Source organism: Meles meles, chromosome 16 (genome assembly GCF_922984935.1).
Source record: "Meles meles chromosome 16, mMelMel3.1 paternal haplotype, whole genome shotgun sequence".
NCBI lineage: Eukaryota > Metazoa > Chordata > Mammalia > Carnivora > Mustelidae > Meles > Meles meles.
In genome coordinates this window covers 61,706,408-61,732,830 of record NC_060081.1, presented here as the reverse complement: position 1 = coordinate 61,732,830, position 26,423 = coordinate 61,706,408, and the positions used below count along the sequence as shown (strand labels likewise).

Genomic DNA, 26,423 nt, shown 5'->3' with positions numbered 1-26,423 from the left:
AAGGAGAAACCCTGTGTAGCACTTTATTTTTATTATTATTTTTTAATTGAAGCGGAAGGGGAAGGATCTCCACTGTAGAGATAAAAAGGAAGATGGTTAACATTGACTTGACGACATCCTAGGGAAAGAAGCAAGATGGGAGATGGCTTTTCTGAAAGCGTTGAAATCACCCGAAATATCCTTGCATTTGGAATGGTGAGCAGTGCTGAAGGAGAGTTGGTCAGTTACGTGTGAATCACTCTGTGTTGCCATTTCTGTTTGTCTTCAAGTTGTCTAACTGATGGCCACTCTCTTCTTTTTTATTTTATTTTGAGAGAGAGAGAGAAGAGGGGAGGAGCCAAGGGAGAGGGAGAGAGAATCTCAAGTGGATTCCCTGCAGACGTGGGGCTCGATCTCACGACCCTGAGATCTTTTTTTTTTTAATATTTTATTTATTTGACAGAGAGAGAGAGAACACAGCAGGGGGAGTAGCAGGCAGAGGAAGAGGGAAAACCAGACTCTCCACCGAGCAGGGAGCCTGATGTAGGGCTTGATCCCAGGGCCCTGGGATCATGACCTGAGCCACCCAGGTGCCCCAGCCCTGAGATCTTGACCTAACTGATGGCCACTCTATTAAAATGGGAATGGAAGTGTGGCCTCAGAGACCATCTAGAAAGTCTTCAGAGGACCCAGCACATGTTTCAGGAAAGGGAGTCACCATAATTAGCAGTGTTTCACAGCCACTGGCTAGAAAACACTAAGTGCCACAGCAAGGGCAGGAACAATCAGCACGGTTACCGCCAAGCACCTCCTGCCAGTCGCTGAGGACTCACAGCAACAAGAACAGGGTAGCTTTGAAAGAAAGGAGGAGTCAAGGAAGCACCTTGGCACTGAGAGGCTGTGCCACAGCCATATGTGGATGGCTGCCACCTGGTTTTCGTGGCTGCCTAGGATACTGCTGTGCAGCTGTGCACAGTTTGCTTAAATGGTCCTTTCTGGGTGGAGATTTTGGTTGTTTCCATTCTTTTGCCACCACAAAAAAAAAAAAAATGCTGCAGTGAATATCTCTAGAGGTCATTTTGAACATGTCAGAGTATATCAACAGAGTAAATTCCTAGGAAGGAGTATTGGCTTAGAGGACAGTACGTTTAATGTTTTTTTTAAATTAATTAATTTATTTTTTTAATAAACACATAATGTATTTTTATCCCCAGGGGTACAGGTCTGTGATTCGCCAGGTTTACACACTTCACAGCACTCACCATAGTGTTTTTTTGGTTTTGTTGTTTTGTTTTTGTAATCTCTGTACCCAGTGTGGGGCTCAAACTCACAACCCCGAGATCAAGAGTCACGTGCTCCAGAGTGAGCCAGCCAGGCACCCCACATTTCAGTTTTGGATGGAGAGTTGCAGGGTGCTCCCCAAAGAACATGCACCCATTAAAACTCCTGTCAGCAACGGAGCAGAGAGCTGATTTTGCCACACCCTCCTCTGGACTATATTCCTGAGTCTTTTGCTAATCCTTGCTTATCCAATAGGAGAAAAATAGCACCTTATTATAGTTTAATTTGCACTAAGAGTGAGGCTGAGCTGCTTTTTATATGTTTAAAAGCCATTCTTAAGCAAAGATTTCGGTGTCTAGTACTAGCCTCAATGTAGAAATCTTTGCAGCATATCTCCTTTGATCATTGTAAATGGTAAGTCCTGATTTTAACACATCAGGAATGCAATCCCTTGGAGTCTGCTAGGGCCCGACGTGTGGGGGGTGGGGCACTGAGGAAATGGCATAAGTGGTCCCCTCCATGTAGAACCTCTAGGCTCTGGGGTAGAGACTCTCACCCAGCATTCACTCTCTGTGGTTCCCATTTGCCTGGTCCTGGCGTCTCCCGTCTGCTGTTGCTCTGTGCACGCACTCCTTGACAGAAATGAGATTAGCAGGGGCTAAAGGTTATCGGAGGCATTTTTCACACTGGGGTTTTCTGGGGTTTTGTGGTAGTTGTTGTTTCTTTTAAGTGTTTAGAGTCTTTTTTGAAATGAAGCCCTAGGGGAAACCCAGTACATAAAAAGAGTAGAAATCAGAGCTGCTGGATTAGAGGCCCACCCCCTTTAGCATGCTGTCTCTCGGGGCCCTCCCTGTTGTGGCCCCGAGACTTTCCTGCAGAACCCTTAGGGCTCCTCAAGGCACAGTTTGAAAACCACTGACTGGTTCAGTGATGTTTAAGCCTTATTCTTTGGTGACACATCAGAAGTATTGGAACATCCTGAAGAAGGAAAACCTTCGGAGAGGACATGCCAGCCTTTCTTATCAGAAATACAGATGAGGGGCTGTGTCCATTCCAAGACTATAGAGCCGGTCTTCTGCTAACGAGGAGTGTACCCTGTGCTCAGAATTCTGTCGCTTGTATGTATTCTCTTGCATATTTTCTCATTCAGCATATATATTTGGGTACCCACTCCATGCTGGGCATGGATTCCAGTGGCAATCAGTGGAGTGTAGAGTCCAGTGGGAGATGCAGACACTGAACAGTATACTCAAGATAAAGGTAATTACACATCATGATGAGTTGATATGAAAGGAGAGAAGATAGTACTCTGTAAGAGAGCCTTTAGGGACCTATATTGGATTGGGAAGACAAGGGATGGCTTTCCTAGGCAAGTTCTATGTATATTGAGACATGAAAGGTGAATTGGAATTAGCCAGATGTGACGTTGTAGGGAAAGTAGTCCAGACAGCAAGAAGAGTATATGCAAAACATTCTGGGGTCGGAAAACACCTGCCACATTGGAGGAATGGGAAGATGCTTGGTTCACAGGCAACTGGGAGAAGCTGGAAGATGAGATTGGAGAGACGGACGGAGGGACTGGATCATGTGGGGCCACGCAGGCCATGGCAAAGAGCTTATTCTGCTGCTAGAGTGCTAATGCCTATTGTCAATGACCGTGGTGATCATTATAACACTTTATTTTCAGCCCAGTGGTTCCCAGACACCGGTGATCTCGGGCAACCCCAAGAGCAGAGTGCAGGGGAGGAGGGAAGTCATTGGAGCCAAAGACCAGCAGCTCCTGAGAATACCACCACAGCAGAAGACATTGAACAATTTTTGCTGAACTACCTCAAAGAAAAGGATGTGGCAGATGGAAATGTCTCAGATTTTGACAATGAAGAAGGTAACTGTTTATTTTGGCTTAGCCAGTTTTTTTTCTTTTTGAAGCATATTATTATGAGAATGAGATCGCATTACAAAACGTTTGGAAATCAGAAAAGTCGCTCTTAACCCCACCATGCTCAGCAGAAGCACCCTCATTTTTTGTGCCATCTTATGCCATTCTTTTTTGTTGCAGACCTATTGCTATATGGTTCCAGCTACAGTTTAAATGCATTATAGCCTTTTTGCACTTAGTTATATAATCAGCAACTCTCCCACGTTGCTATAGAGTTTTCATAATTAATGTTTTAATAGCTGCTACTAAGTACCCATTCCCCTGTGGGAAGTTAGAGTTGCTTCTAGCTTTTCACTCTAATAAAACAGTGCGGCAGTGGATGATTCTGTGCACGTGACATTTTCCCTTTTTTTTTTTTTTTTTGCATATTTCTTTATAAATCCCAGAAGTGGGATTTCTGGGTCAAGGATATGAACATTATTTTATGCTTGCCAAATTGCCTTCCAGAAAGGTTGTGTCAATTTATACCTTCCCTCAGCAGCGCGGGATTAACACCGGTGGTACCACCGCCTTGCCAACGTTGGCCGTTATGACTTTCACTTCTTGCTGAATTAATAGAGGAAAAGTGGTTCTCGATATTTGACTTTGCATTTCTTTTGATTACAGGCAAGGTCAAACGTTTTCCTATATGTTCCTTTCCCGACGATTTTTTTCTCGTGCTCATTGTCTGTTCATATGCTTTGTCCATTTATTTATTGGTGGGAGGAGATTTCAGTGTTTTTCCTCCCTATTTATATGATAAAGGAGAAGGGAGTTCAGGCTAGTCGAAGCTCCGGCCTGTTGTTTTATTCACAAGCTTGATCTGGAGCTTCAGGTCACGGAAGGATTAATAAATTGTTAGAATCTCCTCTGCAAATATAAAATGCCAAGTCATAATGAGCTTGGTGGTCTCAGAACTATCCTAAATCGAACTGAGTCCCAAATTAGTTTGTTAGGTTGGAATTGAGCAGGATTCTTTCTCTTTTTTGGTGATCTCCACTCCGAGACTCTGGTGAACTGAAACCAGTACTTCCAGGATAATAGGAAACAGTCTGTTCGATGCATCTGACTACTGCCAGCTCCTTTAGTGTGTCAGGGAATTATCACAGGGCCCAGGGAATGATTTATGCGGAATGGAGTCGTTGCCCTCCCCGAGGACAGTTTTCTGATCAGAAGTCTATTACGAGGCCTTTTCTCCTCAGTTTTATTTCTTAAACCAACCCAATCTTTCTTTTCCTGACCTGCACCCCACATCAAAACCCAGAAACTCAGAGGGAGGGGAGGCATCATGATCCCTCGTAATCCGGATTTGCCATTCTTGTTTGAAATTCTAGTATTGTCTGTGAATCCATTCTTTCACGATTAGGATCTTCTGGTTCTAGTTGATGTTGGCTAGGAGCAGACTGAATGAATCAACCTTTCTCCCAGTAACGGAAAAATCCACATCCCTCAAATAACATTGTGCAATAGGTGAATTTCAAACAACAAATCCTCCTCTGGGAAGAAAAGCACAGCCTTATCATTCTTATAATTATCATTCATCAGGTTCACACCACAGACTTGGCATTAAAAAGAATGTTTGGCTTGATGCTGGTTTGACATGTGTTTTTTGTTTTAGCCACAATGAAAACACCTCGTGTATCTGAGGTCCCTTTCTCCAAGAAATCCAAGCATTCTCCAAATGCATTTTCATTTATCTTTTCAGCATCTGGTAGAGACAGGTGTGGCCTCTGCTATAAGATTCTGTTTTTTCCATCAGAGGAAACAAAAATGGAAAAAAGTGAAGGCAACAATGTTCAGCTCAGTGGAAATGAGCTCAGCTAGTAATGCGGGCTTGGCGGAGGGGCTACAGAGCTGGGGGCTGTATGTACATAGAGGAAAATTTTCCAGGGTAGGGATTTTGGCCTGGGTTTCATGCAATTCTCAGGTCTTTTCATTGTTGTTTTAATTTACAAACTTAAGCCTATCGTGTGCAACACAGCACTCTAGGCAGTGAAAGGATGCTGATAGCTGGTGGCATTCATCTTACTTAACTCTCAAGCAAATGAGAGTTAAAATGCTTTATACCTTTTTTCCAGATGAAGTAATACAGGATGAGAAGGTTGCTAATAGGTGTGCAGTCAGGACTTGAACTGACTTCCTTTGACCAAACCCCCTCCCTGGGTATTGTACCAGGCTGCCATGCTGGGATCTCTCATGCAGACATCAGTAAGGCCTGATCTTGGCCATCGAAAGATTCTACAGGCTGGTGGGGGAGACAAACGAGCCTCTTAGTCAAAGAATGAACCAAGAAGAAAGAAAGGGTAAAGGTCAGAGCAGAGGCCAGCTGGGGAGCTGCCAGTCTCAGGGCTCCAAGTTAAAATGTCCTCTTACATTTTTTTTTTTTTTTAAAGATTTTATTTATTTATTTGACAGATAGAGATCACAAGTAGGGAGAGAGGCAGGCAGAGAGAGAGAGAGGAGGAAGCAGGCTCCCTGCCAAGCAGAGAGCCCGATGCGGGGCTCGATCCCAGGACTCTGGGATCACGACCTGAGCGAAAGGCAGAGGCTTTAACCCACTGAGCCACCCAGGCGCCCCTCCTCTTACATTTTTATTTGAAATATTTATTAGTGGAAATTTAGAAAAGACAGAAGGTGTAGGAAGAAAATCAAAATCCTATATGATCTCATGACCCCATCTCTGTTAGTATTTCACGGTCCTTCCTGCAATGCGAGAAATTTACATAATCATGCTCCACCTGTGTATGCAATTGTATATACTGCTTTTCTCTTTTCAACATAATATTCTTTCATAAACATTTTCCCTTGTTGTTAAAGCCCCAGTAAACACAAATTTGGGAGCCCCCATGATACATCCTTGTATGGACGTAGCATGGCTTATGTAATTATTCCCCCTGAAGTGGCAATGGAGGGGTTCTCCCCACCCCCCACCCCCAGTTTAGCTGTTATATAGTTAATGCTCTGGTGAATATCCTTTTTTTTTTTAAGATTTTATTTATTTATTTGACAGAGAGAGAGATCACAAGTAGGCAGAGAGGCAGGCAGAGAGAGAGGAGGAAGCAGGCTCCCCACTGAGCAGAGAGCCCAATGTGGGGCTTCATCCCAGGACCCTGGGGCCATGGCCTGAGCCAAAGGCAGAGCTTTAACCCACTGAGCCACCCAGGCACCACTCTGGTGAATATCTTGACTGATAGCTAACCCAAAAAAAATTTTTTTTAAGATTTTATTTATTTGATAGAGATCACAAGTAGGCGGAGAGGCAGGCAGAGAGAGAGGGAGAAGCAGACACCCTGCTGAGCAGAGAACCCTATGCAGGGCTCCATCCCAGAACCCTGGGATCGTGACCTGAGCCAAAGGCAGAGGCTTCAACAGACTGAGCCACCCAGGTGCTCTTACCCAAATTTTATATGGTTTCCTTAGGATCAGTTCCTTGTAAATGCTATTCCTGCGTCTGAGGTTGGGAGAGCACATCAAAGTGGGGCATCTCTCATAAAACACTGTCCGCGGTTATGCTTTTTTTCCAGAGGAGCAGTCAGAGCCTCCGAAGGTAGACGAGAGTGACACTGGTCCCGATGTGGAGCCCCCGCTGCCAGTGCAGATCCAGATAGCCAAAGATGTGATGGAGCGCTGCATCCACCTGCTGTCCAATAAGAACCTGACGATCCGCTTGAAGGTCAGTGTGCAGCCTTCTCCCCGCGTTTGCATGGCAGCAGGACCCCAGGTCGCTCTGGCTGCCAGGGACGGCATGGATGAGCAAGAGGCTGCCCTTATCTCCCGCTCCATGTGTGGTGGCCAAGGGAAGGCATCGGGAAGAATTTATCTGTGGAATGACAGCCTTACGGCCTTCTGTATCAGCTCAGATGCCAAAAGAGAGCCAAGTCCCCTTTGTGGAACTAAAAAAACAAAGTTTTGGACATCCGTTGACTCTCCAAGGGAAAGAAGGTCCTACGCTTTGGAAAGGATATCATTGTCTAAAGTGACTTCATGTGGGAGGCAGGTTTTAATCCTTGGAAGCAGTCTTTCTTCCATGCCTGACTCTGGCCCCTATCTCTGCGTCTGTTTCCATGTTCATCCCCGGAGAAACACCCACATTTCTTAATTGTACTTCCTCATTTGCCAGCAGTTTCCCAAGTAGCATCCCCATCAGCAAGGACTTAAACACTGCAATCGTGAAACTGGACATTGGGGCGACTGGGCGTGGGGACAGGGCTTTCAGAATCACCTGGGAGAAGCTCTCACAGGGAGGGGCCTGGTCCTTCCCACCCCCAAGCAGGTATGAGAAACACAGCTACTTCGGTGAGTTACTGTTAGCGATGAGAGCACGCTGCCCTGCTCGGGGTGGTGGGCTAAGAAACCCCACTCCAGGATCATCTCAGATCCCAGGGTCTGTGCTTTGTGGAACTCACTTCATTTCCCCAGTGGGGCTTCTTAGCATTCATCTCTTGTTCCATTCACCAAGTACTGTTTGAGTGCCAGCTGTATGCAAGGCTTGATGGTAGGTATCTGGGCAATACATTAGTCCGAGTGTCTTCCCTTTCATGGAGGCTCTCTAGCAGCCGTGTCCACACCGTGTTATTGAGATCACCGGCGTTGGGGTCAGACCTGCATATCTGAATTCACATCCTGGCTCTGCCTCTGTGACCTTGAGCAAGTACTTCACCTGTTTAAGCCTCTGCTTCTTCTGTAAAATGGGTTTGATGGGACCTGCCTCGCTGGGTTGTTGATTATAAATACGAAGTCCTGAGCCTCCACTACGGCCTAGTGTGTGTTGTGCATGGCTGCAGGTCAAGCAGAGGCTGTACAGAAGAAAGTGAAGCAGGAGTCCCTGTCCTCATGGAACTTCCTGTCTCTCCTGGGGAAATACACAAATACACACCTAGAAGGCGAAGAAATCTCTGCAGGGAATAAGCAGGTTCTGTGATAGAAAATAGTAATTCCCCCATCCGTGCACGTGCGTTAGGAGCCTACTCTGTACCAAACCCTGTTGCAGAAGACAGAGCTTCTGCCCCGGCTTTGGCCAGGTCACCAGGGAAGGTCTCTCCCGAAGTGGTGATATTTGAGCCAAGACTTAAAGGCTGAGAAGGAGCCAGCCATGAGAAGGGGCAAAGGCCAGGAGATGAGTGTTTTAGGCAGAAGGAGGAAATGTCTGTCTTAGAATCAGGAGTGTCTTACGTAATTTGCCCAGTTAGTGACAGAACTCACTCGAAGCCCACGGTAGCAGTGCCCTTTCCACTGGGCTGCCTTGCCGTGTGCTGCATGCCCAGGCTTCTCTTCCTCCCCTGCCTGCCTCTTTCACCTCATGTACGGGCCCCTCTTTTGTTCTTTGTTGCTGTTCCAGCCTCAGCAGGGTTTACTGCTCTGTTAACAGACCTCAGTCTCTCTGACTCAGCCGTGCACCCTCCCATGCTCTGTGAAGGCCAGCCCATCTCTGGGAGGAAAGGCCACACCGATCATCATCGTGACCCCTGCTGGGGATACTGAGGCAGGCCAGTAGTCTCCCTCTGAACTGCAGATCGGGACACGTATTCTCGGGGAGGGTAAACAATCCAGTTTACGTCTAGGCCACCCCGAACCTTTCTTCTGAGGTAGACCTATACCTCGGCTGCCTACTTGGCTTCTCCATGTAGAAGAAAGGGAACATGACCTCACCCAGCCTCTCAGCGTCTCAGCGTCCTCCCCTCCCTGCTTCTGTCTCAGCCGGCCTGCATCCGTTCAGTCGCTAAGCCCGGCTCCAGGCAGTCCCTGTCAACACCTCTCTTTATTGCCCCGATGTCGGAGGCCATCAGCGTCTACACAGCTCGTACACACGTTCAGTACACACACACCTCCAGGACAGACCTCAGGCCCCTTCATGCTGCCACCACCCCACGGCCACATTCCTGTCCTCTCCTGTGGGCATGTGCCTGCTTTCTGAGGGGCCCACTCGCATCTCTCTCCTGCCGTGGGCCCCTCCCCCGCTCAGCAGCCAGAATGACCTTTTTCAAACATGAATTGTATCATGGCCCTTTGCTGCTTAACCCATTCTGGTGGCTCCCCACTGCACTTAGTACAAACTAAAAAATTCTAACATGACACCTTCACGGTTGGGCCCCTGTTACCCCTCCTGTGTCACGCTGCCCACGGCCCTGCCTTAGTGCCGTGAGCCCTGCTCTGGGTCTTCCTTGCTGCCATCTCCCCGTCTAGGAACTTCCAGGAACGCTCTTCCACGCTTCCCATGACAAACTCCCGCCCTGCTGAAATCACATCCTCTCATCTTTCAGGTCTTGGATGTGCTGGATTTGTGTGTGGTTGTGCTGCAGTCCCACAAGAACCAGCTCCTTCCCTTGGCTCACCGGGCCTGGCCCTCGCTCGTGCGCCGACTCACCAATGACGACCCCCTGGTGGTGCTCAGAGCCTTCAAGGTACCGTGCTGATGTCCCACTGCGGTCAGCCGGGCGGGTAAGGGCCGCCGGCGCAGAGCGCGGCCGCGTCTTTGGGGATCCCCGCTCGTTTTAGCTGGTCCTTGAAGAAAGCAGAGCAAAATAAGAAAGGCACAAGAAGAAAGTAAAAGTCAGTCCCCTCTTGAGTTAGGAGCAGAAGGAACTAGCAGATGAAAAGGACTGCCAGTATTTCCCGAGCACCGCGTGTGCTTGGCACTGCCTCCCACGCGAACGCATCTCCTCACAACAGCTTTCCAAGGTAGCTTCTGCTCTCATTTTTGACAGAGGAGGAAATAAGGTCAGAGACGTTCAGGGATTTTCTCAGCATCACAAAGCTATAAGTGATAGAACCCAAATCTGTGTTTGTGCCCAGGTTCTTTGCACTGCACAGGAGTCAAGATGAGGGGGCCTGGGTTCTAGCAGCGAGCATCCTCTGCCCATCCAGGTGACTCTGGGCAAAGCCCATGCCCACCCATTTTCAAGTTGGCCTTAGGAGCCTGTGTTCCACTTTCCTCATAGTATTGTTGTCAAGGCTATGATGGGACTATTTGGTGAAATGCTTTGAAAAGTTAAAAGCCATATATATGTGTGTGTGTCAGGTTTCATTCTCCCCGACTTAGTTTGGCTTATATCAGCACATGTATTTTGGCTTATTTATTTATATTCTTCCTTATTCTGAAAAGCACTTAAGGCAAACTACAGAGATATATTTCCCAGGGCAAGCTAACATAAATTAGGAGTAGGCGAGCAAGATGAAGCAAAGCAAAAAGATGTGTAGGGACATAAACTGAAACCAGGAATGCAACCAGTACACTTGGCAAAAGTATCTTGGTTTTCTGTAAGATTCTTCAGCATATACTGGACCAAAATAGGAGCTTATGTTTAAAACATATAAAATTGTTAATTTTTTTTTTTCTAAAGCAAAATATACAAAACCACACACATACACACACACGGGGGAGGAGGGAGACTTGGGAAGGAGGAGGGGAGTCTTGCCAAATCTTATTCAGATATGCTGCCTTCCTTTATGGAAATTAATAGGTAATCTGAAATGACAGCAGGTGTAGAAAAAGGGAGAAATAGAAACGTGTTTGCACTGTAACTGAGGCTGCTTTTCCACCCTCAGACACGCTGGTGACATCCGAGGCCTGGAGGGCCTTGTGCAGGCCAGCTGAGGGCCCAGTGGAAAGGACCTTATTCTCTGCAGAGTCGGCAAACACTCTCCGTGCTGCTTATGCCTTGCTTACCAATTTTTAAAGAAATTCCTATTATCCTGTATATTCAGCCTTGTGCAACGGGGCAAAACATTTCAATATGTTCTGCTAGAGAAAGTTTAAAACAAGACGTGTAAAGAAACCGCCCGTGGTGGAAGATGGGACGAGGGTGACGTACATGGGAGATGGTGCAGTGGGACAGGCAGGGCTCTGCTGGGGCCCTGACTGCCGGGCCGGTGCCCAGACCCAGTAGAGGGACCATGGCCAGCCACTTGCCCCCGCAGGGCCTCCGCACAGCAGCCGCTGGGCCTCACTGTGTTTGTTCAACTAGCTGGAGTTCAAAGCACAAGCTTTCTCTCAAGGGATGTTAGGAAGAGTCAAGAGATGATCTATGTGAACTGCTTTAAGCTCTTTTTTTTTTTTTTAACCAAAAAAGGGAGGAAAATCAAGGTATTAATCATATTAGTCATCCAACCCTAGATTCCTTTGAATTATTCTCCGTGTAATCTGTATTTATGGATAGAAGCAGCCATGCCTTGGGAGCAGAGACCTCCGAATTCATAACTGTCAGAATCACAAACCATGGGCAAGAAATTAACAGCAGTAATTCTATTTTTTTTTTTCCCCCAAGAAGAAATTGAATTACCACACATTCCTTAGCTCTGTGCTGCCTGGCAATGTGCAGGCACCAGAGCCGGGGCTGTTTCTGCAGGTCTTGCGTACCCTGGGAGGCAAGTGTGGCGATTTTCTGAGGAGCCGATTCTGCAAAGACATCCTGCCCCAGCTGGCTGGCTCCTTAGTCACCCAGGCTCCCGTCAGCGCCCGGGCCGGACCGGTGTACACGCACACGCTGGCCTTCAAGCTACAGCTGGCCGTTCTGCAGGGCCTGGGCCCCCTCTGCGAGAGACTGGACCTCGGTAGGTACCTGCCACCCTCCCCTGGGGACACGCAGCCTGCGTGCAATCTGGCCAGCACCGTGGCACCCAGCATCCAGTCGTGCTCCCTCCTCTCCCTTCGTGGGTACCTCCTTCAGTCTTACTTCGCCCTCGTTTTCCCACCTATCTTGATGTGCTTTTCTGACCCGTGGGATGGAGTCAAGAGCCTGGGGCCTCTCGCCTCGCTGTTCCAGGTCCAGCAGACAGCAGTCGTTCTGCTTGTCCCAGATGAAGTCTGAGCCCTGATGCTTGTTTTGTTTCTCCCCTCCGCAGGTGAGGGTGACCTGAATAAAGTGGCTGATGCCTGCTTGATTTACCTCAGCGCTAAACAGCCCGTGAAATTACAAGAGGCTGCCAGGAGGTACGTCTGCTTGATCACCCGCATCTCTTTACGTTTGCTCTAAATTATAGATGATTTGCTAATGGTGAGCAGAGTCAAGGCATCTCCGCTCTTTTCTCTCCTCACTCTTCTCGCCGGGTTAAGATGGTTTCTTTAACTGGGCCAACTCTAGCGATGGTATTTTTACTAGATGCATTTCTCTTTGCAAGTAACCTTTCCCTCTGCTGCAATGTCAGCAGCAATTCCAAAGGGGCAAAAAGCAGGAAGATGGTGTGCAAACAGGACAAAGCAGTTCTCCCGGGAGGAGAGAGATCTGGTTCTAGGCCCTATTCTAGTGACTGAGTGTCCCTGACACCTGTCTGGACCATGACTCCTGCAAAGCATAAGCATTGGGTTACTGACCTGGCACACCTTGACCCCCCAGCGCGTCTCAGTGGACGTCAGGTGTTCTGAACCCTCGCACATTGTACACAAAATGGGGCGTGTACAAGCAGACCCTTAAACATTCCTTTCTCTGGATGGAGTCCACAGCATTCATCTGTTGATAGTAGGCGTTTGTGAACCGAGAGACATAAAGAATTGCTGGGCTAATGGTCTAAAGGGCCTTTTCCAACTCTGAAATGAGGTGATTGTGATTTCCAGGAGTTTTACTTTTTCTCAAGTAGTTGTGCCACCGCTAATGGGAGAAGCTGTGTCTGGTTCCTTGAGCCCCAAAGGATTTTTCTCAAAAGCTAAAATTCTGAGTACAGCAGCATTCCCCAGACTTGAAACCAAAAATACACTGTGGCCCCCTTGCTCCAGCTGGATGGAAAGCTGGGGCAGGGGGGCCAGAGTGGGCCTGCCATCCCCCGGTGCCTGCTACTGAAACAGAAGTTAGCTTCCCTGGCCTGGCCCTGTGTACTCCCCTGGGTGCTGTAGCTCCCATGTCCCAGGGCAAATCAACAATCCCTCCCACCTCTCAGGCTTCTAAAAATGAGTCCCCAATCTTCCGTGGTGGGGTAGGAGTCCTCCTGTTCCCTGAAGGCCTGCAAGGCCTCTCAGACTATGAAATGAGGAAGCTGCCTTACAACCTTGCACTCTCTGGGAGTGATGGAAATATCCTTTTGGATTGATTTATTGTCCTTTGCAATTTTTTGCTCTTGATTTCCCCAGTTCCCTTTTTTCTTTCTGTCACTTTCCCGTCACTTCCCCTAGGCCCAGAATCAGTCATGGTTTCTTGAGCACAGGGGCGCATCCCAACCAGCTTCTTACCCTCAGACATTCTTGTTCCTTCAAGAACCAACTTAGGGTGAAAATAGCCCTCCTCCTCCGGGTGGTGTTCATGAAGCTGCTCTCACCCTGATTTCAGGTACAACTCAAGAAGGTAATGAATTTGTCTTGAAGTAAATTCTCTGTGTGCCTGTCACAACCAAGAGTCACAAATATCTGACTTTCCCATTCTCTGTCCCATTCTACTTTTCCTCCACGCACCCCATACCCGTCCTTCCAGTCCAGACCCATCAAACAAGCTAATATTCGCCATTCATTATCTTTTCATTTCTAATTTTCTTTTGTGCCGCTAAAAGCAATTAAACCTGGAATTGGACCTTGCTGAGTCTTGAGTTGGTGTTCAGGGTGCCTCTGGAGGAGGAAAATGCAGCCAGACCACTTGACTGCTGCGCCTTTGTTTGCTCTAGCGCATTCCATTCAGGGCTGAGTCAGATGACCTCCCTCTTGCCAGGCTGGGAGGGGAGGAAGTGCAAGGTTGATTGGTTCACAAACACATCATCTGCAAACTTATTTTGAAGCCAAGGGTAAAAAAAAACAGCGTTGTCCTTGATCAGGAGCTGATTTGGCATCTTGATTCAGAAATTAATAAGCTCCGTAAATAGGAGAAGAATCCTGAGACAATGGGAAACCTGGTCTCTTTGTGAGCCTCGTTATTGAAGGAAGGGAGGGGCGGGGGGGGCGGTGGTGGTTTGGTACGGAAACACTGCGTGCCTGGTCCCCTGGCTCAGGGAGCACCTACATCTTCCACTTGTTTGTGTCCTTCACTTTCCTCTTTCCCTCACACGCCACATCCATTCCAGAAGGGAAGCCTGTCTACCTGACTTACAGACTCTCTCTTCAGACTATCCGCATCTCCTCGCCGGCCCCCTCCCTCGACTCCTGCCCCTGTGTATCCCCCACGCAGCAGGCACTGACACCTGCCACACACTCTTGGGAGAAGGGAAGGCTGTTGTGTTTGTTGCCAGGGCCCAAGAGGAAGCCCTGTGGCTTAGCGTTCAGCCTCCGGCCTCAGCTAAGTGTTCAAAAGAACCAGTGAGAGCCAGAGCTGTCCACAGATGCCCCGGCTTCCTCGGAGCTAGTGAGTTGCGGATGCTGGCTGGATGTCTTCTCCGTGTGACAGGGCTGGCCAGGGAGGGCCAGTGGCTGCTCTGAAAGGAGATGGGGGAGCAGCCGTGTGACAGGTGGACAAAGTTTCCTTCCATTGTACCCTTCTAGGTTCTTTGGCAGATAGATTAACAGGAGGAAAACACATTTTTTTTTAAGATTTTATTTATTTATTTGACAGAGAGAGAGATCACAAGTAGGCAGAGAGGCAGGCAGAGAGAGGAGGAAGCAGGCTCCCTGCGGAGCAGAGAGCCCGATGCGGGGCTCGATCCCAGGACCCTGAGATCATGACCTGAGCCGAAGGCAGCGGCTTAATCCACTGAGCCACCCAGGCGCCCCGAAAACACATTTTTTATTTCATACCTGAGGGCACCTTATAAAAACATGAGACCCAAAGTCAAGTGGGGCAATTGAGACTTTTTTGCCACCCTGAGCTGAGGAATGGCCTAGGGGCCTGGAGCTTCAAGAGGGTGATTCACAGGACCTAAGAAGAGCAGGTGTTTGGTGATTAGAGGCTGGCCCTGTCATCCACATAGGTTAATCAGATGAAAAGTTATCTCTGATAATAGCTCTCTATTCAAATTCTTCCAGGCAGTTAAAGGAGAAGTAAGAGTTTTTCTTGAATCTGCTGGGTCTTGATTGCCTCCAGCTCAATTCAGTCCACACGCCAAAGTGGCACTTTTGGGGGCAACCTACTCTGCTTCCCTTCACGTGTCTGTGGGTCCGGCGAGTGGGGGCTGGGGCCCTCCAAGGGTCAGCCTCCCTGGCGTAGGCACAGAGACACTCAGCAGCTCCGTGAAAGTTCCTCTACCGTTGGCTTTTTCCTCCCTCCTGTTTGCCTCTCCTGGCTCCAAAGAATGACCAAGTCTGTGTTTGCTTTTTTAATTTGTCATATTAAATAGAGCCTTTGTGGCAGGCTTTTACATCCAGGCTGTAAACTCTAGAAATGGAAATTGATCAGGGGGTGGTTGATATAACCAAGGCTGTAAATGCTAAGAACAGAAATGCCATTCCAGTTTAATGCTTTTATCTAGCGAATGTGCCTTGTAAGGAGGAGCATAAATCTTGCAACTTGGGGGAGGGGTGGGGGAGTAGGGGTAGGGTAGAACCTAGCCGTATGTTACCACTAGGTGTCACTGTTAACTGGCTATGCAAGAAAAATACCAGCTCCCCCAAAGTCCATCTAGTTAAATAGCTCAATGGATAACAAACGAGAAAATCCAATTTGGCATGTGGGAGGAGGGGTCAGCATACCACACGCTGTAAACGAGGCTGGGTCCCTGAGGGTAAGCATTAGCTTACAAAGAACAGGTCAGCCATGCCCCCACCTCAACCATGGCAGAGGCCCACTCAACTGATTGAAATTCCCCAGTAGCCCTGGACGCCTCCGAGATCTCTCCCAGCATGCAGTGGGCCTCCACACTTCTGTGCCTTTCTGACCATGGAGCTCTTCCTTCTCACACTTGAAAGGAATCTGAGATGAGAGCACATACCCCAAATTTCTGTGTTTTTCCTTAAAGCCAGTAAATGCTGTCAGCTTGATTCAACTCAACTCCGTTGAAACCACGCTCCTTGGGCCTATCTCTGAGCGGCGTCTGAGGCTCCCTGTCTTTTACAGGGAGATCTTAAATCATCCAATAAGCCTTCCATCCTGGGGCTAAAGGGAACAGACGAGGCAATACCTGTTTTGAAAAGATGAAGTCCATGCTCCACGGGTCTCACGAAGGAAGAACAATGCTTTCAGGCCCCTTGGTCTCCACCCCCAGGCCTGCCACCACCTGCCAACCCAGGACCCAGGCGGGGATACAGGGTACCAGCAGGTAGTGACTTGGCCGGTGCCCTTTTGGGTTGTGCGGCTGCTGATTGCTGCAGTCCTCGGCATGGTGGTGGCCAGGGAGGGCATGCTGTGGCCAGGGGGCTCCCTCCCAGCTTCTGCTGCCTAGCCATTGTATATGAGGACAGAGGGCACCAGCCGTGGAGGTGGACAGACCGAGGTTCAGACCTTACTGGCCCTGGGACTTTGAGCAAATGACTTCATTTCCTTATGTTTTGTTTCCCTGCTCTGTAAACTAAGGATGGTGGGAATGAATTGCATTTCTCTGTGAGGGAGGCCCGTCCGCTGGTCCGTTCGTTCTCCTGGCCAGCTGAGAAGCTGCGGTCTGCCAGGCACTGTTGTAGGCACTGAAATGAGAGGAGAGCAAGAGAGAGGAGGCATCTGCCCTCACCGGGCTTGCACTCTGGAGGTGTATTTGTGTGTGTGTGTGCATGCCCCGGTGAGGGATATATATATAAACGTGGCAAATAGGAGATACAGCATGTACACATCCTCTGAACATCTGGGCACTTGGGCGTGGTGTGTCCTACTGTAAGTCTGCCTCATCTTCACCGAACTCCGAAGAGAGTTTTTTACCACAGAATGATCTTTTCATGTTAATTGTGCCACCTCCCCCTACCACCCTCTGCGTGAGAAGTCAGGCCCAGGTTTCAAGGTTCACTTACTGGCTGACTGCCCCGCTTTCTTTCTAGCAGTAGGATCCCAGCCCATCAAAGAACCAGCCGGTGCCTTCAAACCCTGGACGAACGCGCGCTGGCACAGGCTCGTTCATTTCATCCCCGTCAGAGCCCGGCTCCTCTCTTTACCCACACGTGGGCCTATTATATTTGAACAGATCAGGAGCCACAGAGGTGATCCGTTAGTTCAGCTGATTGAAATTAGTAGCTCATCCCCTCAAATGTTGTGGGCAGTTTGTTTGAGCTTGGGCTGCAAAGCTGTTTCCCCCTCAGATCACACGCAGCATGGAAATGAAGGCGCTCCTAATATTTTTCCTTTTGACATTTGATTAATAGTTGACAAATCCAGACCCAAGTAGTTAGCTTTCCTATTATCCATCTTTTGACAGGCATTGCTGCTTTTCTTTTCCAGGCTCATTGTTCTAAAAATACACTCAGATCTGAAGCTGTTCACTGTGCATATACAGGCATGATTTCCTGGTATCAAAGATAAGAGACATCTGCCATGCAGATTATAAACAAAGTGGGTTGCTGCGTTTCAGATCTGAAGGCAGGGACCTCCGTGCTACTTAAGCCAAATGCTCCCTGTCCTTCCCCTGCTTCCTTGGCGCTGTCTTGTGATTGATAATCTGCCGGGGTCTAGCATTTTACCACCCAGTGGAAAGGCAGGTGTGGGGCATGCCTGTGTGTCTGCACACCACACTGGGTTGGGAAGCAGGATGTACTTGATGCTCCAGGGGGCAAGACCACCTGCACAAAGTGGATTTCACATGACAAAAGCCTTGGCAGACCACAGGGTACCTGTTTCATCACTTTGCAGGGTCCGTGGTCTGTCCTGAGCACCTAAGAGGCCGGCGTCAATGTCCTGATCTCAGTACTGAGTAAGGCAGCCAGGAAAATGGCCTTGATTATCTTATTATTTGTGTGTTTATTCACAAGATTTTTTTTTTTTTTAATAAGCCAAGTACTGTGTTGAGAGTTGAAAGATTGCAAAGATGACAACCAAGTTAGAGCGGGTCTCACGTTGCTGCTCGGTGGCGGCATCACCCTGGGCCAACCAGCTTACTTCTCTTAAGTCTTCGCTCCCTCATCTGCAAGACTAGAGTGAGCATATCTGTTATTTTCCACCTAATCAAATTATTGCCAGGATTTGGTAAACTCATGCATATTATTCTTCAGCACAAAATGTCAGCACAGAGGAAAAAGTAAGTAGTGGTTGTTAGCATTATTACCTTCCTCCTGATTCCAAAAAAAGACCTAGGTCATCTTATCAGTTAAGTGTATGCAACAACAACATAAACATAACAAGAGGAGAAAAAAAACAAGGTGCAGGCAGGGTTGCGGTTACTCTATAAAGCCCGCGCCTAGAGCTCTGCGCCCTTGCTGGAGAGGGGCCCTTGTCTTCCTCCCAGGCGGAGCTAAGAGGGAGAGGCATCTAGTGCACACCTTCCCGGCGCCCCCAAGATAAGAAGAGAGAGCTTCGCAGAAAGAGGCACAGCTGTTCTTGGTTCTGAACCCTAAGAAAATTTCTTCAGGGGTCATCTTAGAACACGGGGGACTGTTGGGACTAATGTCTCTAACGTCCTTGCAGTGAATGCACAAGTACACTTCCTCCAGCGGCTGCTTCCCGGTATCCATCAGCAGAGGCTGCTGGCTTAGTGCCAAAGCGTGGGTTTCAGGAAAACAGACGGGGTGGGGGGGGGGGGACCAAATAGGTAGGTTGTTACAAAGATGTCTTTATCATCGAGGGTATGCACCTTTGGGGCGAGAGGGTGGATGTGGAGCAGGAATCACGGCATGGGGCCTGAGCCAGCCTTCCCCCACCAACCCAGTGCTCTGGCACAGGGCCGCTTTGAAATCTGCACTTAGCAGTGTCCTGGCCAGGGGTGGGGATGTCGGGGGTGGATCTAGGCCTGCTGGGGGGGCCTGGAGGCAGGAGAGGCAGCCAGATGGAGGGGGCTGCTTTTAAATCCTGCCCCAGTGGGATTTAAACCCTTCTAGGTTCTGGCTTATTTTTGAATTGTCTGTGACAGATTGGTCCTCTCAGTGCCATATCTTTTTAAATATGCACAAAGCAATGGAGTCATTCCGTTGCATTTATGATACTTTGTCTTGTGGTACTTTGGGGGTGCGATTAGCAGCAGCTGCTACTGGTGTTTATGGTTTTAAATTCTGTCCCCGTTGCATTTAAATATTTTTATTATCGGTCTCTGTGTGAATATGCGAGATGGAGCCAGATGGATAGATGAATGGTTTTGAACAGGTAAATATAGTTAAGTCTAACGAGTACATATAGCCGCAGAGGCAATTGGTAGTATTTATTTGGAAAGTAAATCGTTGCTCCAAGTCATAATCCTCCATTTCCAACATTTAGAAACAAAAAAACGACTTCCTCACAGGAGAAGATAGCTAAATTGAATAGCAAGAAAGGACAGGCTTGAAATACTGGTTAACCAATGAACCGAGACCTAACCGAGACCTATTAGAGTAAATTACCAAGATAGAAACATCACCCCACTGCTCGCTGGCTGGGACACGTCGACACCCCCAAGCATCCATTTGTTTAAAAGGAAACACACAGCCTCATTTGTAGCATCGTCGCGCACCGCGTCGCAGGAGAAGAGATGGCCAGAGAGGAAAAGACTGTACAGGTTCTGCCAGAAAGGGAATAGCAGGGAAGCCAGAATAACTTTGTGGGTGTGCCTGCTTTCCAACAAGTGAGTTTCTTTCCAGATTGCATTTCGTCATGGCCGTGTAGAGACAGCCTGTAACACGTTCCTAAGGAGGCATCGCTGAATAACTTCTTTAGAAGCCCAAAATAAATAAATAAACAGATCACAAAGCCACAAGTCCTTTACCACTGGTACTTATGCAGACAGCTATGAGAGCGTTTTATAAATCCAGAAAGAGACAAGGAGCAGCAGATTCCTTCAGCAAGTAATTGACAGAGAAAGAGTAGCCTGTCACCCAGGAGAGCTGGAAGCCTGCATTTCACTTACGGTTTATTTAGCCTCACTGGGCCCGGATTGGCTGGAGGTCTTCTAGAGCTGCGTTTGAGCAGATGCCATCTAGACCGAGGTGGTGAGGACGCACTCTGGAACATTTGTACCTGCAGTAGAGCGGTTTCTTGGGGGTGTTGCCACATTTCAGGGCGTGAAGGAGCTGTGCTCCAGTGACCCTGCGTGGGGATCACTGTGGACCGTTGACGCTGGAAGGGGCCTTAGAACTGGTATTTGCAGAGAAGCAACTTGCCCTGTCCCTTCCTCAGGTGTCCTTCCCCAGCTCCACCCAGCATGTGCACCATGGGCCTCCCTGCTTGGTCCGTTCTCCCTACCGGAGGCGGAGCCCGGAGGCCAGAGCCCGGAGGCCAGAGCCTTCCTCCATCCGTCTTTGTATCCCGCACAACCCGCTCAGTGCCTGGGCTGGAGCAGGTGAACCACAGGGAGGTGGGACCCAAGCCCTGCTGACGGAATTCTAGGAGCACATTTCATCCTGCCCCACCCGACCCCACCCCCCACCGCCAGCCTTGTCACTCGGGGCAGGCCACTATTGATCATGAAGGAAGGAGCGGCTTCCGTTGGTTTGGTGTCTGGAGTTTATTAGGGACTTGCTGATGCCCGTCAATTGTAGATAGGGCTGGAGTGCAGGGAAATGGCTGCCTGCACGGAGCGAAATTCAATAAAACCGCATTTTAAGTGAAAAATCAGTATAAACACCAGGCTTCTTTGCCATGGAAACAGAGGTTGCTTAGAAACTGCCTAACGGCGAGTTCTAAATTTTTTAAAGTCAAGTTATCATTTAAGCTACACGGCCCTACAGGTTATTGAGAGATAATCACTCGCCTCAGGACACTCGGAGGCATGAGGCACAGCCGAGTGCCTCCCGAAACTCTGGGGACCAGATAATCTCTTGATAACTGTGCTCCCAGGAGCCACTGATTTTGGGCCTGGGGGAAGGAGAGAGAAATTTTTGTTCAGGACTTAAATGGTGTACATATATATTTTTTTAAGTGTTTCTCTTTGGTTTGAGAAAACGTGGAGCCAGCCATTTGGCGTGTTCAACAGCCATCTCTGCCATGTCTTGTGATGTATTAGGAACATTTTCCAGGCAGTTACCCCGGTCCCTTCAAAGCGGAGGTCCTCTCTTTGTCTTCTGGCTTTGGATTATGCAAAAGGGGTTTTAAGGTCTTCAGCTTTGGGCTCTTCTCATTCTGGGAACCCCCCCTCCCCAGCTCAGGGTGGGTAAGAACTGGCCGCGGGACAATGTGGCAGCAGAGTTTGGAGCAAAGCTGGGCCCCTGAGCTCTCAGACAAGACCTCCCGGGCCTCCGTTCCACTTGTGGGAGGGCTTAAAGCGAACAAGGGTTCAGGTTCAGAATGTGTCCGTGTTCAGGGTTCAGCAGGTTGCATGCCTTTTGCCAAGCCAGAGCACGGTTACATCTGCCAGCACCTGGTTGCCCAGCATGGCATCCGCTGCCAGCCTCGGGCACGCAGAGGACGAAGAATATTGCCTTTGTTTCTTCTCGAAAATAACAGGCGAAAGGAGAGCACCGTTTGTGGAGGACTGGCACCCCCACCAAGTCAGTATGAGGGAAATTGCGAGTGAAACAAAAGACAAATGTTTTGCCCTTTTCGGAGTGTCTGAGAAGTTTCCGTGGTGTGGCGGCACTGCAGAGGTTGGTAGTGATAATTATTCCTTAGACACACACATACCCTCTGGAAGGACCAGTGTTTTCATTATGCACTTCAAAGTGTTTTCCTGCACCTCATCTCCTTAGAGCCTCGCCACAAACTTGTGAGGAGGGCGGGGAGAGTGTGATCCTCTTCCTTTGGAGAAAAGGCAAAGAGGTTCACGGAGGCAAGATAATTTGCTCCAAGCCCCAGGGACAGGAGAGAGAACGTGGATGGCTGCCTGTTGTTCTGGGGAGTCTGCCCCTTTTAAAAGCTAAGAAAGGAGACCCAAAATAATTCTTGCAAGAGTTTGACTCTCACTTAATACAAGAAGGTGGGCTTCGTACACACATTCTTCCTTGGCCTCCCTGTGAGCACTGTATTTGGAGCTCTCACAGGGCGGGGCGCCTGGGGGGCTCAGTTGGTTAATAGACTGCATTCGGCTCAGGTCATGATCCTGGAATCCCAGGATGAGTCCAGCATCCCATTTCCTGCTCAGCGGGGAATCTGCTTCTCCCTCTGACCCTCCCCCCTCTCATGCTCTCTCTCTCCTCTCATTCTCTCTCTCTCAAATAAATAAGTAAAACCTTAAAAAAAAAAGAAAAGAACTAGTTCTCCAAAGGCAAGGAGAGTGGCTTCTTCCCTTTCCCTTTTCTGCCAGCGAGTACAACATCTGCATTTAGCATGTTAAAAGGACTCAGAGTGAACATTGCAACATGTTCTTGCGGAGTTAAGTCAGAGCAGAACCGTGGCTGAGGTGAGCCACAGCCTCACTTCCCTGGGTGTTGCCCAGATCAAAATATTCCTTAGTGCACCAGGCTGTAGCCTGAGAAACCGTTCCAGTTCTGGAAGGGGGAAAAAAGAAATCAAATGAAACCACTTGCATTCTAACCGTCTTTGGCACCAGGGAAAACTGTCAACTGTGTCACGTGTAAATAGAAATCAGCTTCCCATTTTTGGTGTGTTTTTTTCATAATTTCCCTTGCCACTCTAATTATCAAAGATATTTTTGTTTTTAAACAAAAATTGTCTCCCACGCAGGCCCCATCTCCTTTCTGCGGCGAAGTGGAAACGATGAATTAGAATATTCTAATCACTTCTCCAGCAACCACCGCTGAGATTATAAGCACAAGATTATCCTAAGTAAAGAAAACTTAAATTGTTTAGGCACAAACCAGGCCAGGAAAATTTTCAAAGGGCCCCCTCCCACCTGCCTCCCTTGCCTCCTTAGCAGATGTCTATTAAACCCAAGGAAGAAAGCAAAACTGGCTTCCCCCCAGGGTAAGACCCAAATCTCTGAAGGGCACAGGGTTTTCAGATTAACAAAATTAAAAACAGAATTTAGCTCCGTTCAGCAAGCATTTAAATTCCTGATTGTTGTCCAGCAATATGAGAGAGGCTTCTCGGTCATCAAGAATAAAATGTGATTCATCAGATACGTACCATCCACCCTCTTACTTGGTACATAAGGATTGCCTGAGCTAGACACTGTGTAGGGCTGGATCTGTGTTTCCTCATTTAAACCACAGCAAAACCGCGAATGAAGTACATCCCCTATTTCTAGAATGAGGAGACTGAAGTCCACTCAAATCATCTCCCACAGCAACGAGCGGTGATGGCCGAGATAAACGTGAATCCTGTGGGGAGCCTACACTAGACCGTTCTTGGAGATGAACAGTCGACCTCTCCTTTAGATCTTTTATAGGGTGTAATTTTCCATTCGTCTTAAGCTATTACCATGTAGTGTCATAAATCACTTGTTAAATATAAGAACCAAGGACGCCTGGGTGGCTAAGCGGGTTAATCATCTGCCTTCCGCTCAGGTCACGATCTCCACGGTCCTGGGATCAAGTCCCGTGTCGGGCTCCCTGCTCGGTGGGGAGTCTGCTTCTCCCCTCTCCACCTCATGCTCTCTCTCTTTCTTGCTCTCAAATAAATAAAATCTTTACCAAAAATATAAATAAATAAATAAAAGAACCAGTTAGGTCAGGTGTTCTTTGAGAGCTTACCATGTGTCATCCCGGGTGCAGCAGCGAAGCGAAAAGGCGTGGTTACAGCCCTAGGGAGCTATTCCGTGAGAAAGGGAGGTGATCAGTAGACAGTAGGTGCTGGACAGGTATCCTGAAAGAGAGAAATAAGGGTCAGCCACTTAAGCAAAATGGTCTGGGAAGACCAGCCTCTCCGAGCAGGTGATACGTGCCAACAGGGAGCTGCCCATCCAGGGGAGGGCCTCGTCCTTCCTGGGATAGAAAAGCCGGACTCTGAATCACTGAGTCAGCCAGGTGCATGAAATGTGTGGTGGCCCTGGGCACGTGGTTGGTCATTCAGAAATGGGATATGAGCAGAGGAGAGGCAAGGGTGGTGACCCCAGAGTTCAGGCCAGGTTGAAGAACCTCACCCTTGGTGGGGCGTATGGTGTCGGGTGGCCCGGGCCCTTCAGCTCTGTCCCTGTCGTGTGTAGGACACCAGTGCCCTGGCTCAGTCGGTTCCTGCTGCAGGAGAGTAAGTAACTGGGTCTGATCCTGGCGTGACCATGTCCAGACTACCAGGAACCCACGGCTCTTGGTGGCCAGAAGGGGCTGAGCTACAGAGTTCAGCCACAAGCTAGTGGCCCGGGGATGAGGACCTGGGGACTCGGGAGTGCGGGCTTATTACCTGGGGAGCCTGGAATGAGGGGTGGGCCCTGTCAGTTTTCTTTGAAAACTCTTGCTCGATACCCCAGAGCTTGACTGGTTTCTTTGCCAAGAGCTTGTTTGATATCAGTATTGTTCTGCTCAGACTACCTTTCTCCTCGACGTCAATGGATATGAAACTCTTCATATGCTGTGGGACCATCCTCATGGCCCTGTCTTAGGAACTGCAGTGGGTTTGCTCTGCGTTCAAAGGGATTTGATGTTATTACCAGGTTCTCCCCCAAATAACCCACTAAGCAGCTTTTTCGGGAGAACAGCAGCCACTCTCCCCTCTTTCTGCTCCCTTGAGACGCCAGCCCACCCTCCCTTCCGTCTCTCCATAGGGTTTTCCTCCACCTGATGAAGGTGGACCCGGACTGCATCTGGTTTCTCCTGAACGAACTTTACTGCCCCGAGCAGCTCGCACCTCCCCATCCGAGCCTCCACCCTGTGCAGCTGCGTGGGACTGCCGGGCAGGGGAACCCCTACGCAGCCAATGTGCTCCACCTGCTCCAGGAGCTGCAGTGACCCCCGACGCACACCGGGGTGCAGCAGGATGGTAGCTGTGTCCTGCAGGTGGGGAAGACCCCACCCTGGCCCCAGGCGGTGGCGGAGAAGACTGCGCCGGTGGATGCGACAGCCAATCGATTAATAAATTGATCGATCGCACAACTGCCTAGAAACTGGATGGAAGGAAAGTAGCTGACTGTTATTTATATTTCGTACCTGGTGTTTTCAGATGACATTGCCTGGCAGCTCTAGGGGTTTAACTCCTTCCCTTATCATCGCCTCGCCGCCAGCTGCCCTACAGGCCATCCCCGCCACATACGCTCGGCACAGTGAAAAGCCTAGGGGCACATGGAGGGAGGCCTCTACTAGGCACCGACTGTGTCCCCTGAGCACCCGAGGGCGGCGTGGAAGTACCACGACTCAGGGGTCTTCAGAATGCAGCCCCGCATCACAGACACATGCACCCTCTCTCCTGGAACAATGAGCTGGAGCTGTTACCAGAAGAAACCTGTCAGTTTGGAAGAAGATGAAATAAAGGTGCTTCTTGGATGAAAACTCTGATCAACAGCTCACTTTAAAGTTTGTTATTTAAATCGGGTGCTTTTTAAGAAATGCGTTTATGTTCTTGAACGGATGACACAGAGCCATGGCCTAAAATCCAAGCAGGACAAAACAGAAACGGTGAAAAGTCAGCCTCCCCACCTTGTTCTGCGGGGTCTGGTTTCCCTCCCCAAAGACAACAAATGACAATTTTTTGCATACCTGTTAAGTGAGAGATTGATTCATTTTTACTTTATATTATGGACAGTAGTACACAGCAAGCCCCCTGAACCTGAAAACCACGTCCCAGGTACTAGCACATGGCGAGCTTTGCCTCATTGCTGCCTCATGCGTTTACCTCCACAGCTCACCTGCGCCCGGAGTATTTTGAAGCACATCCCAGATGTCCTATTTAAACCCTTTCTTAAAAAACGTACAACCACGGGGCACCTGGGTGGCTCAAGTCACTTAAGTGTCTGCCTTTGGCTTGGGTTATGATCTCAGAGTCCTGGGATCCCGCCCCGTGTCGGTCTCAATGCCCTGTGGGGAATCTGCTTAAGATTCTCTCTCTCTCCCTCTGCCCCTCTTGCCCCTGCTTGTGCGCTCTCTCTCTCTCTCAAATAAATCTTTTTAAAAACTAAATAAAATGTACAACCACAATAGCATTATCACACCTAAACAAATTAGCAGCTGTCCTTTCATATTGTTCGCAGTGAGTGTTTACATTTCCCCAGCGTGTTGAATCAGGATCCAAATAAGGTATATCCATTGCTGTGATCTCTATGTCCCTTAATAAATCTCTTGTAATTTCTAGATTCCCTCTCCACCTCTCTTTTTCTCTCCCAGTGTGTTTTTTGTTGCGGAAACAAGGTCATTTATCCTACAGCAGTTCCCACAGTCTGGATCTACTGATTACATCCCTGTGGGGGTCATTTCACGGGCTTCTCCTGTCACCTGTATTTCCTGTAAATGGGGAGGCAGAACAAGAGGCGTGATCTGGTTTGGGTTTTTTGTTCTTGTTGTTTTTGGCCACACTCCTCTGTAAGTGGTATTACTTACTTC

General features: G+C 48.7%; 1 protein-coding gene across 1 annotated transcript in view; it reads left to right on the top strand.

Moving 5' to 3' along the window:
• Nucleotides 1-26,174, top strand: part of TTI1 (TELO2 interacting protein 1) — a 47,381-nt gene extending 21,207 nt beyond the window's left edge. The window contains exons 3-8 of the mRNA XM_045981631.1: nt 2,948-3,145; nt 6,703-6,851; nt 9,439-9,579; nt 11,524-11,728; nt 12,020-12,107; nt 24,656-26,174. Of these exons, the coding sequence (XP_045837587.1) occupies nt 2,948-3,145; nt 6,703-6,851; nt 9,439-9,579; nt 11,524-11,728; nt 12,020-12,107; nt 24,656-24,839 (965 nt within the window). The 3' untranslated portion in view covers nt 24,840-26,174. The remainder of the gene's footprint in view (nt 1-2,947; nt 3,146-6,702; nt 6,852-9,438; nt 9,580-11,523; nt 11,729-12,019; nt 12,108-24,655) is intronic.
• The last annotated feature ends 249 nt before the right edge of the window (nt 26,175-26,423 follow it).